This window comes from Erithacus rubecula, assembly GCF_903797595.1.
Source record: "Erithacus rubecula genome assembly, chromosome: 3".
Lineage (NCBI taxonomy): Eukaryota > Metazoa > Chordata > Aves > Passeriformes > Muscicapidae > Erithacus > Erithacus rubecula.
The window spans coordinates 21,621,059-21,632,071 of NC_136689.1; the positions used below are offsets into that span (position 1 = coordinate 21,621,059).

General features: G+C 40.4%; 1 protein-coding gene across 3 annotated transcripts; it reads left to right on the top strand.

Annotated features, from left to right (window-relative positions):
* Positions 1 to 27: 27 nt before the first annotated feature.
* On the top strand, positions 28 to 7,817 carry CLDN12 (claudin 12). 3 transcript variants are annotated; one of them, XM_079299461.1, is made up of 3 exons: positions 28 to 129; positions 2,425 to 2,491; positions 4,557 to 7,817. In XM_079299461.1, exon 3 carries the CDS (start codon positions 4,579 to 4,581, stop codon positions 5,314 to 5,316), a length of 738 nt encoding a protein of 245 aa, XP_079155587.1. In that variant the 5' UTR covers positions 28 to 129; positions 2,425 to 2,491; positions 4,557 to 4,578; the 3' UTR covers positions 5,317 to 7,817. The 3 variants fall into 3 exon arrangements, with proteins under 3 accessions (XP_079155587.1, XP_079155588.1, XP_079155589.1); XM_079299462.1 differs by lacking the exon at positions 28 to 129 and adding an exon at positions 224 to 300; XM_079299463.1 differs by lacking the exon at positions 28 to 129 and adding an exon at positions 729 to 749.
* Positions 7,818 to 11,013: the final 3,196 nt, after the last annotated feature.

Sequence of the window (11,013 nt, forward strand, 5' to 3'; positions counted from 1 at the left end):
GGCCGGGCCCGCACTGCGCCGGCGCGGCCGCCCCGCCCCACAAGGCCCCGCGCGGCCGCGGCCTCCCCTCAGCGCGGCGGCTCCGCGGCCATGGCGGCGGCCGTGGCGCCTCCTCAGCGCGGCAGCAAGGTGAGCGGGCACGGCGCTCCCGGGCCCTGCGGCTCCTCCCGGCTCCCCCGCGACTCCGGGATCGCGGTGCCGCAGCCTCGGAGCGCTGTCGCGGGCGGGGGTCGGCGGTGCTTCCCGGGGGGGACGCTGTGTGTTCTCTCCGTGCGTCAGCTGCTCTTTGCGATTCAGTCGGTAAAATAATTACCTGTGCTCCAAGTTTTTCTTGGAAGTCCTAGTCTGTTAGATAGGATCGTTAATTCTAATCCGGTACATCTATATTTAATTTTAAAAGGAGTTTTGTAGAGCGTGGAACTGCATGATTGATTCCCAGAATTAATAAATACATAAATAAATAAATAAATAAAGTGGTGGTAATGGTTTTGAATCAGTCCCTTGAAACTGGTGAGCTTTAGGCCTCCGGTTTCTGATGGCCGGTTTCGCAAAATCATAAAAGATTTTTAACTTCTAATGCTGTTGTGAATAGTTAGACAGCCGTTTATTTATAAATTGTGTTGGTAAATTATACTGTGACTTCTCTCCTACAGGGCTTTACAAAACAGGGATGCTTCCCAGACCATGGTCTTCTCAAGACCATGCAAGGGATCAGAGCTAGTTTTACTCATTTCTGGATTATGTCTATAGTAAATGTCCTTTTTGTCATCTTTGTTTCATTTTTTTGTCTTGTGCACCTTTAATGATTTACCAGTTTTTAACCAGGTTCAGCTAACATCTCTTGTTACAGCAACATGGATATTTAGAATAGGGAGTAAAATCTGTCCCTATTAAGGGATGTGATTAAGACTGGTAACTTCTATGGATCATATAAGAGCTTTGCACGGTACAGCTTTAAAATCCTTGGGATGGAAGAAGCTGAAGCCAAGAATCTAAGGCAAGGCAGGGTTTTATCAGGCCAAAGTGTGCTTCCTTCCCTTGGACAACTAGTTTGAGAAGTGGCTGAAATCCCTAGTTGTTCAGCACCACCAGGGATAGACAGTAAAAACAGATGGACTAAAGAGAGGAAGAGGAAAACCAAAGGAAACTCAATGTCTGCAGAAATGAGTTGGACACTGGGCAATATTCCATAGCTGCTCTGTATCTGTTTATTACAACACAGGTTTCATCATTTAATGGGAGGGACTCCTGGGCTGGGCACAGCTCCCTTTGACAGCTTTGTTTGCCTGTACTAATTTTCTACTTAATTATGTTGTTGTGGTTGTTCATGGGTGTGAACCTACAGAGGAAGGTCTGTGTTTATCTTGGTTTCAGCTGCAGAGTGCACAGAAAGCTTGACAATTCATCAATGATGTTAGTGAACAAAAGCTGCAGCTCCATGCTGCGTGTCTGCCTTTGTGTGTCTTACATGCAGTAGCATTCATATTAATGAGTTTCCAAATCTAAAGCCCTCTTTCTCATTTAGTGAAGAAATCAGGGTTCATGACTGTGTTGCAAAGTGTCTTTCTTACCTAGATAGTTTGATAGAAGAATTTATTTGATATTTTTATAGGTGATGGAGCCTATATCTAGAGGAATATTACAGTATTTCAGAGTTTCACATAGGTAGTTTAGAATAAACTCTTTTTGCACATTAACCCAACAAACTTGCCTTTAGGTTGTAACTTCTAGCAGTCACATACTGGCATGCTTGGAGGTCTGATGCTGTCCAGTAGTAAAGTGATTTACTTATTATGACCTGCAGATTTGATCTTGGGACTTAGATGTGGGTGTAGAAAATTCACAAGTGGATCTTTTCTTCCTCTGGAAAAGCTGGACAGCCAATTGAAAAGGCATCACCAGTGTTTCCTGTTTTTCTCCAATTTCCATGAAACCTTTGTGTAGAAGGCAGGAAGGAATAGAGACCTACAAGATATATAAACAATTTAAAGTTTGTGCCTTGCTTTTTGACATTAAATAATCATTGCACCTTTCCTCACTGCTGTTTAAGTGCAGCCTTGAACCTAACATCTGCAGTAATCATTCTGTATGACTTCTTACAGATTTTTTGCTAAAAACATAAAATTCAGGATGCAAACTCTGTGTCTTGGATCACCTATAAGAAAGGCAGATTTTTGCACCCTTTTGAGAGGACTAGACAGAGAACAAGCTCTGGAGAAAAAAAAAAAAAACTGAAGAAAGAAAGGAAAAAAAAGGGTAGTTTGTGCTTTGTTTTTTAGATAAGGGGAAATTGTAGAAGGTGATGGAGTTGGCCTAATGCAAATATAGCTGATATTTGTAATTCCTGAATTGCAGTGTAAATGCTATTGCTGAATTTGCATGAAACAAATGTGATGTTGATTCTTTGTTTGTTTTGTTTCTTAGATCCAGTAACACCTTTTTGCTGCTTAGAGAAGTTGCTAAGGTTTCTCTTGATTTGAGGACCCTGCTGGTAAGTACACTGAAGCCATCTAATTAAGGTAACACCTGTTTTGTTACTGTCTTCACTGGGGATTTGAAGCTATTTACAGTTTATAAAGCCAGCAGCGTTTGCAAGATGGGATAGGTCTCCCTGATGGAAGGGATGGTGGGTATTACTGCCTATTTGCAGTAATCTACTACTACAAATGAATTTTCAGAAACAGCAGGTTTCTGAAAATGGTTGGTGATGTATTTATTCCAGCTGGTTCATATATATAGCACTATCTTGGAGTATGCCCTGTGTGCATGCAAGCTGTATCCTGGTAAAGGCAAGCTCTTTATGGAAAAGCAAATGCATTGAGCTTGAGGAGAACAAAATTTGATGCTATATTAGATTTACCCCTGAAGTTAATTTGTTATAGTTCCATTTTCTTGCAAGTTGATTATTTTGACCTTACCAAAGCTAGGTTAAACATCATATTAAATTAATCACGATGGAAATACATCTCTGGTCCCCTTACCTAGGGGCTATCCTGTTAATGACCTGCCATCTGAAAAGTTAACTGCCATGGGAAGAGAAGCTTGCCCACGCTCAGCTATCCTTAGCAACAATATAATGCTGTCTTTTTGACAAATAAGGTAGTTCATAGCATAAATGTGGTTGTCATTATTTCTTTCCAGAGTGCTTCTTTAGAAGATTGTGATCAGCACATTCCAGTGCAATTCTTCAGGGTTAGATGGCATAAAATAATTGCTTAATGGTTTCTTAGGAAACAGATTGAACTTCATTTATTTGTCTATCAATCAATAGAATGCCAGCTAGCTTCATGGCCTGATAATGCTTTCAGTGTGTTTCCAGTACACATGGGAATTCTTTGTCTGAAAACTGGAGCTCTCTGGTCATTGGATGTTTGTAGGTATAAAAGGAGAATGAGGGTTCAGATCTAGTTGCCTGTTTTTCTGGGGGTTTTTTTTGTGACCATGTCTATAACCTTTCTGTGATACAGATACTCCATTACTTGCATATGTATTAAGCAGAACTTCTGGTCCTTAAGGAATTTGTGTATGACTTTGGACATTTAACAAATATGCACAATGCAGTATAATAATTTGGAAGACATTTCAGGAGGAGTTTATAACCTAATGGTGCTCAGTGAGAATTTGCCAAGTATCTGTTCATTTTTTGATACTATAATTCCTAGTGTCCAGCTTCAAGTACACTCTGGGGTAAATACTCAGTGCCTGCTGTGTATTAGACTTCTTTAAAATATCTTGGGCATGCAGAGAATTGAGTCTTGAAGACTTGAATTGAGTCTTTTTTTTGTTTATTTTTGTTTTTTAGAGACCTGTCATTGAGACTTTCTCAGCATCTTTGCAGGCAAGAGGCTATACATAGTAGGTATGCAGACAGTGGTTATATTGAAAAGGAGGCAGTATTAACATTTGCTCTGAAGTGGAAAATGTGAAAGCTGAATAGCCATCTGCTTTCTGTAATAGTTTGTGTGCTTGGACAGTTGATTCTCAAAGGCAGGAGTAGTGTGGAAGAACTGTTAATTGCTGTTGAAAAATTCATAGTAAGTTACTCAACAGAGCCTCCACCACTTTCTCACAGCTCTTGTCAACAGTTTGGCCTATATAAAATGTGTATGACTGCCTACATAGGCATTCCTTGCCAGTCTAATGATGTAGATTTTAAGCAACTCCCTTTTACTCATGCAGCAGCATGGTAGGACTGAGCATGCACCCTGATATTGTATCTGGGCTAAAGACAGGGAGCTGGCAGTCCAGGCAGGACAGGTGAACTTAAATGATGGCTGCGTAGACTCACACATTCAAACGTGCTTCTTTTTCATCTTGAACACAGTGCCTTTAGCAGTCTGTCAGCTGAGAAGTCGTAACAGTCTGTGAAATAACCTGACGTTTCATTAAAGTATGAATGTGGTGGTGTTACCACTGTATTAAGCGTGTCAGACAAAGAAGGTGCCACGGAGTTAGTGCCCACCAGCTGTCATCTAAGTTTATTAACCTGGCACGTAGTTAGTCCCATGACCACTGTTTTCTTTTATATTTTTCTTTTTTTTTCTTTTTAATTACAGGAAATAACCTCTGTGGGCAAATATGGGCTGCCGGGATGTACATGCAGCGACCGTACTGGCCTTCCTCAGTGGAACAGCCTCAGTGGCTGGGCTCCTTGCAGCAGTTCTGCTGCCAAACTGGAGGCAAATGAGACTGTACACGTACAACAAGAATGAGAGGAATGTGACCGTTTACACCGGACTCTGGATTAAGTGCGCGCGCTTTGATGGGAGCAGAGACTGTGTGATCTATGACCCGCAGTGGTACACGGCTGTCGATCAGCTGGATTTGCGTGTTCTTCAGTTTGCCCTTCCTCTGAGTATGTTTACTGCTGTCTCAGCTCTGTTCCTCTGCATGATTGGCATGTGTAACACAGCCTTTGTATCGAGCGTGCCCAACGTCAAACTGGCCAAGTGCCTGGTAAACAGTGCAGGCTGCCATCTCGTGGCCGGCCTCTTGTTCCTGCTTGCCTGTGCCATTTGTCTCACTCCGTCCATCTGGGTCATTTTTTATAACAATTATCTGAACAGAAAATACGAGCCCATCTTCAGCTTTGACATCTCTGTATTTATTGCCATTGCCAGTGCTGGCGGTCTGTTTTTCACTTCCATCTTGCTGTTCCTGTGGTACTGTGCATGCAAAAGCCTGCCTTCTCCTTTCTGGCAGCCCTTGTATTCCCACGCCCCCAGCATGCACAGCTATGCCTCTCAGCCCTACTCCGCACGTTCTCGCCTCTCTGCCGTAGAAATTGACATTCCTGTTGTTACACATTCATCTTAAGGAGACAAAGCCTTGGAAGCAAAGTTCTTGTGCTCCTTCAAGCCATGAAAATTGCAGGCTTGATTCTTTGTGCTACCCTGCACTGGGAATAATCCTTTGTATGGCCAGGTTTCCCAAGGCACAAAGCTGTGGAGGTCCAAGTTCAGCAAGTCTGTTGCTGTTCTGGTCTGTTACTTCCTGACCACCTTTCTTTTTTTATTTTTTATTCTTCGTTTTTTTTGACTCTGAGCTCACTACAGTCAAAGTTGCTGCTAATGCTGAAACAGTACACTAACAATTGTCTGTGTCCATCCTTATGCTTGCTGATGTCAGAGCAGGTCTGAATCTCCTTGAAATTTGATAAGCTATTCCTAGATTCTGATTTCATTGTAAGACCCTTGCACCCATGTATTGTCCAGATGCAGGCAGTGGAACTGGGTGTAGGGGATTCACTGAGTTTCTTGTTCATCCAGACCCACATATGTGGTCTGAAAAGGGTATTTGGCAGACTAATTCAGTTCTTTGCACTGTTCTTTGTTTTTTTGTTGTACACACAGATACCTGCTTTGGAACTTCTGTAACAGAATTAGTGCCAAATTACCCTTTATTTTCAAACTACCTATCTGAAGGAATAAAACTGATTTAACTAAGAATGTTGTTCTGTGCTGTAATAGCATTTTGTGAATTAACTCGAGGCTAGAAATCTTTTGTGAATTTTATTTCTAGTCTGTTTTTTACTAAGTTAGCAAATTCACTAGATCTATTTTGTGATTTTGTGAATGTTTGATTTGAAGGCCTTCTTAAAAATGGGTTTTCAACTTGGATATAAAGCATTCAGTTCTGGAGAGAAATGTCACTCACTGCAAAAAGGGTCAGGAAAATGGTAGAGAATTCTGAAGACTATCAAAGATTCTTTTGGAACACTGTATACAAGCTATAACAACATCTTTCTGGAAATGGAATTACAACCCTGGGGAGAGATTTTTTTACTTTAGATGTTTTTTAAAAGTGTATATACAAGGATTAATGAGCTTATGTTTTTTTCAGTTGATGATTGATGGACTTTTCATACTATAGCTTATTTCCTTACTGATTAAGACAACCTTTTCAGCCTTGTTTAGCTATTTTTAAATCTTGTTATTTCCCCTGCTGCCAACTCATAAATGCAGAAAGTTTCCTCTTCCTATTTTCCATAAAATGAAGTTTTGAGTAACTTGTGAGCTTCACCTTGTAGCTCTACAAGGATGAGGAGAGATTGTAAATTCCCAACCTGGGATGTCTTAAAATCACTTTTTGCCTTCTAAAATGCAGAGCAGCAGGTGAGCCCTAAGGATCAAAGCTCTTCAATATGGGCTTTGACATTACTTGAAAATTTGATGACAGAGAGTTGAAGAGTGCTATAATTAAGGCAAGCATTGGATTCTCTCAGGTTTTGGTAAATTGAGATCTTATGTTTAAGATGTCATTCCAGTAAGGAAACTTGTTTTGATTGGTGGCATTCTGGAGCTTAGTGGGTATTTGCATTTCATTAATCCCAGAATAAATTTGTTTTTCTGAAAAAATCAAATCAAGTTCTTTAATTCCAGTCCTGAAAATTCATACGAGGTCCTGAAAACCACTTCACTTCCTACTCTAGGTGTTAGAAACAGAAACAAGTACTGTACTGGGCAAATCTTGTTCTGTTAAAATCTGTGAAATAGTGGTATGTAAAGAAGGATTGTCTTTTAGCTGGTAGATCTCAGACTTCAGTAGACTGAGGAAGGAAGCTGATTTCTGTCATAATTCCCAGCATAGTCAGTAAAGGACAGGCCTTTAAGACAGTTCTTGATTAAACAGCAGTGTTAAGGAATTAACTGTAGACAATAAAGAATATGCAAGGAGATAAGCCTCTAAAGGCCTAAACACGAGTTTAATACTCTCTTAGGTTTACAAGGTGTGAGAGTACAAAGTATCTTTTTTCATCAGACTTGCATGGGATTAGAACATGCAAGCCAGTTTGTTTGTTTGGTTTTTTTTCTTCAAAACTGAACTTTGCTTTAATGTTAGTCTGGTTGTCGATCACTGTTGCTGGTTTAGCTGCCCATATCCTTTAATGCCTTGTAAGGTCAAAGAAAAAGGCCACTGGTCTGATTTAACATCATCTTGCTCCTGCATCACTTCAGTGTCTTTTCTTCTTTGTACCTTGCTTCAGTTTTGAGTTTATGACCAATAAATGTTACAGTCAGTGTCTGATACACTCCAAGCCTGAATTTGCAGAGTATTTTGATCATTTTTAAGAGCTGACGAGTATGTCTCTTAGTGACTTAAAAAGGAGCTGAATTTTCAGCATCTCCAGAACAAGAATGACAACCTGGCAAACTGTTGCTTTCTACAAGAATATAAGTTTAGCCAGTGTTACTTTCTGTGCACTTTAATAGCAGATTCCTCTGACAGCTCTTTTGTATTCTGACTTTGATTTTTATGTACAGAACTTTTAATTAGTATTTGCTCCTGCCTAAGCTGATAACTTGTTGCTTTGAAAATTGTGTCTTTCCAAAAGTCAGAGATGAATGAATTATGAAAAGTGGGACTCCAGAAGATAATGGATTCCAGTGTAGGTTTTAGTTAGCAAGAAGATTGTTGCATCATGTTCTATCATTGAAGCGGGGCTGGTTTTCTTTCACCAATTCTGTTAATATGTTTCTGCTGGATCCTAAGTGAAATTACCTGGAAGTGCTGTGCTGTATTCCCTTTGTTACAGAAAGAGATGGCCAACCTGCAGTGTTTTTGGGGGTTTTTTTTTTGCTAAGGTTGCCATTGTACCCAGCACCAGGGCTGGGGAGTGACAGGCCTCCCTGAACTGGGAAAAACACATGTACCCTGCAGGTATGTCTGCCAGGGAGCAGCCTCTGGGGAGCAGTTAGCACCCCTGCCTCTGACCAGCTGCACCTTCCTGGGCACTGCTGTGTGCAGGACAAGCACTTGGGGTCTTGAACAGAAAGATTTTAATTTGTAGCTTGTGCAGTAAAGGTTGGGTGCTCTGGGATTACAGGAATCTGTATTTTTTCAAGTAGTTCCTGTCCAACTTCTTTAAATTGTGTTAAGTGTTGGTTCTTTTTATGTGAAACAGAAGATATGTATTTTTAATAAAAGAGTCTCATATGGATGCAGTTTATTTTGATTTTGTTGAAACCAGTAGCTACTAGAATATGAAAGACTTTTTGATATTGATCAACAGACTATTTCAGATGCCTTATATATTTAAAATGTGTATACTGCAATTTAGCTGCCTAATTTATAAGACTCCTGCTTTGAGCAAAACAAAATAATTTTTAAAAGCGTCACAAAACCTCAAACCAACCCTTCTGAAAAGAGGGGATAAGCCAAACTCCTGCCCTCCCATCTGCTGTGCAGGATATGCTGTCAACTGGAGAATGTGATGCCTCCTGACCTGTGAAAGTCTTTGGGGCATCCCAGGGACTTGTTGCAGTCCAGAAGAATGGTGGTGGTTCTTAATGCTTCACTTCTGTGTGTGCTGCTCCTGCTGCTGCTGCAACTCAGCAGCATTATGGTGACTCAGTGCTGAGCCTTTCCCTATCATTAAGGGAGGAAATACAAAAACCCTTTGAGTGTTAAAAATGCTGATACCACAGTTCAAGTTCACAAAACCTGAATTATTTTGCAGAATAGAGTGAGACTTGCTGGTAATTCCTCAGGATTTGTCTTCTCAACTGGCATTCTAGAAGTTTTTATCTGTTTTGGGAAATAGTTTGCATGAGAACCATTCTTGTGGAGTAGGCACAGTAAAAAGCAGTTGTCAGTACCACAGCTCATTTGAGGGGGTGGAAAAATGATTTTATAATCTCTTCTTCAGCGGGCTCATTTTCTGCTTTGCTGTCACTTTCAGACAGGCCTCCTCTTTCTATGAGCCAATATAAACCTAGAGGCTGGTTAAGTGTTGGCATAAATACTGGGATGCAGGGAACTCAGTTTCTCCCAAAGTGTAGGAATGACTCATTTTTTCATATTAAAATTTCTAAAAAACTACCCCACCTATTTGTGCTCATTGGAAGCATATCTTGGCAGTTTTCCCTCTTGTTTTATTTCACAGGACTTGAATTCACATGTGGTTCATCAGGTGTGTAATGTTACTTATCCCTTCATGTACCTACTGAGCAGTAGTGCACCTCAGAAACAGCATAAGCTTTTCTGTAAGTCTTGTTCCACTGCTGCATTTTATTATTATTAATCAAGAGGGATATACAGAGGCCTCATTGGAGGATAAGAAGTTTTTGCTGTTTTCAAAACAGCTTTTTGTCTATGTTCCAAAGAGTCAATTTGGTTACTCAGGTATTAGGCTGGGCAGTATGGGGGCCTTGTCTTCTGGGTGTGGCAGCTGCAAGGAGATGTAAAGGCTGAGAACAGGGCAGTAGAAATTGTGGTGAGCTGGTATGAGTTACTGACTGTTATGAGGAGAGAGACCAGACAGCTGGACTTCCAAAAGCAGGGTTGTTGTCCTACTTTCTCTTATAACAAAGAGAAAAACAAGTAATGAAGCTCAAAGTGTTTTAATAAGCTTTCCTCAACATCCAAGACTCCCAGAGGATTATAAGCACACTTGGAAACACAGCATGCAAGTCCTGCCCAGGCAGTATGTGTCCCACAGACATTGACCCAAGTGCTCAGTACCACTTCCTGGCTACATGCCATGCCTGCTGTGTAGCCAGCACTGTCAAGGCTGACATTTCAGCACCAAAATTTGGTGCTATCCAGTGTCTCTGTGGCCTTATCACCACACATTACAGCTCTTCCACCTGTCAGAGGGTCTGTAACTATTGATACTGTGCTGGTTTTCTTTCCAAAGCCACAATATATTTATAAGCAAATGTGTAAGATCATTTACAAATTTACATTGGAGTTTAAATAAATACTAGCAGTTATGTCAAAAATAAGTTGTTTCCTAAAACAGGTCCTGAATCTATCTTTCATTACTGCAGACCTTTGTGACCTACTGTTCAAGAGGCTTCAGCATGTGATTTTTTTAAATGATCCTAAGCAGATATAAATATAGTCCTCTACAGGAGATTAAATCATGTCTTCTTGCTCCTTTTGCTGTTTATCTTTTCTGCCTATTTAGTTTTCACCCCCCCAAATGGCTAATCTGGCCTGCCTCGTGGTCACAAGCTCTACTGCCAACACAAAGGAGGTAGTGGAACTATGTGAGTGGAAGAAGGGCAAGACTGCAGTCTTGATTCTTCATGAAGCCTTACTTTGATAACTTTGTTTTCTCACGTAGTGAGCAATTTGCCTAAGAAAGATTCTATTATTTTGAAAAATTTTTAAGGTGGTTTGTGTTTACCTATTGTATGAGTTGTTGAAAAATGCTGCATTTGGAGAAAAAAAATGTGCTTCAAAACATTTAAAAGTTTATTCCTTTGTTCCTTTCATTTCATCCTAATTTACTCAGCATGACAGTATGGAAAGAAAAAAGGGGTAATGAAGCACAAAAAGAAGTTGACTTCTATTGAATGCAAAGATCACACTGCTTTAGACTATGTCTGTGTGCAGAAACTGATAATGATATTAGTGGGGAAAAGAGCAGCTAATTTTTTAGTAGATTAATACTGCCAGATAGTAAGGTATTTCCATTTGTTTATAGGTTAGATGTGAATAGTTTAGTGTTATCTCTAGAGACTCAGCACCATGGATTACTATAATTTCACTGTTTTGAATCTCTAA

Coding starts and splice junctions, on each gene's coding strand:
- CLDN12 (XM_079299461.1), top strand. CDS start 4,579: ATGGGCTGCCGGGATGTACATGCAGCGACCGTACTGGCCTTCCTCAGT.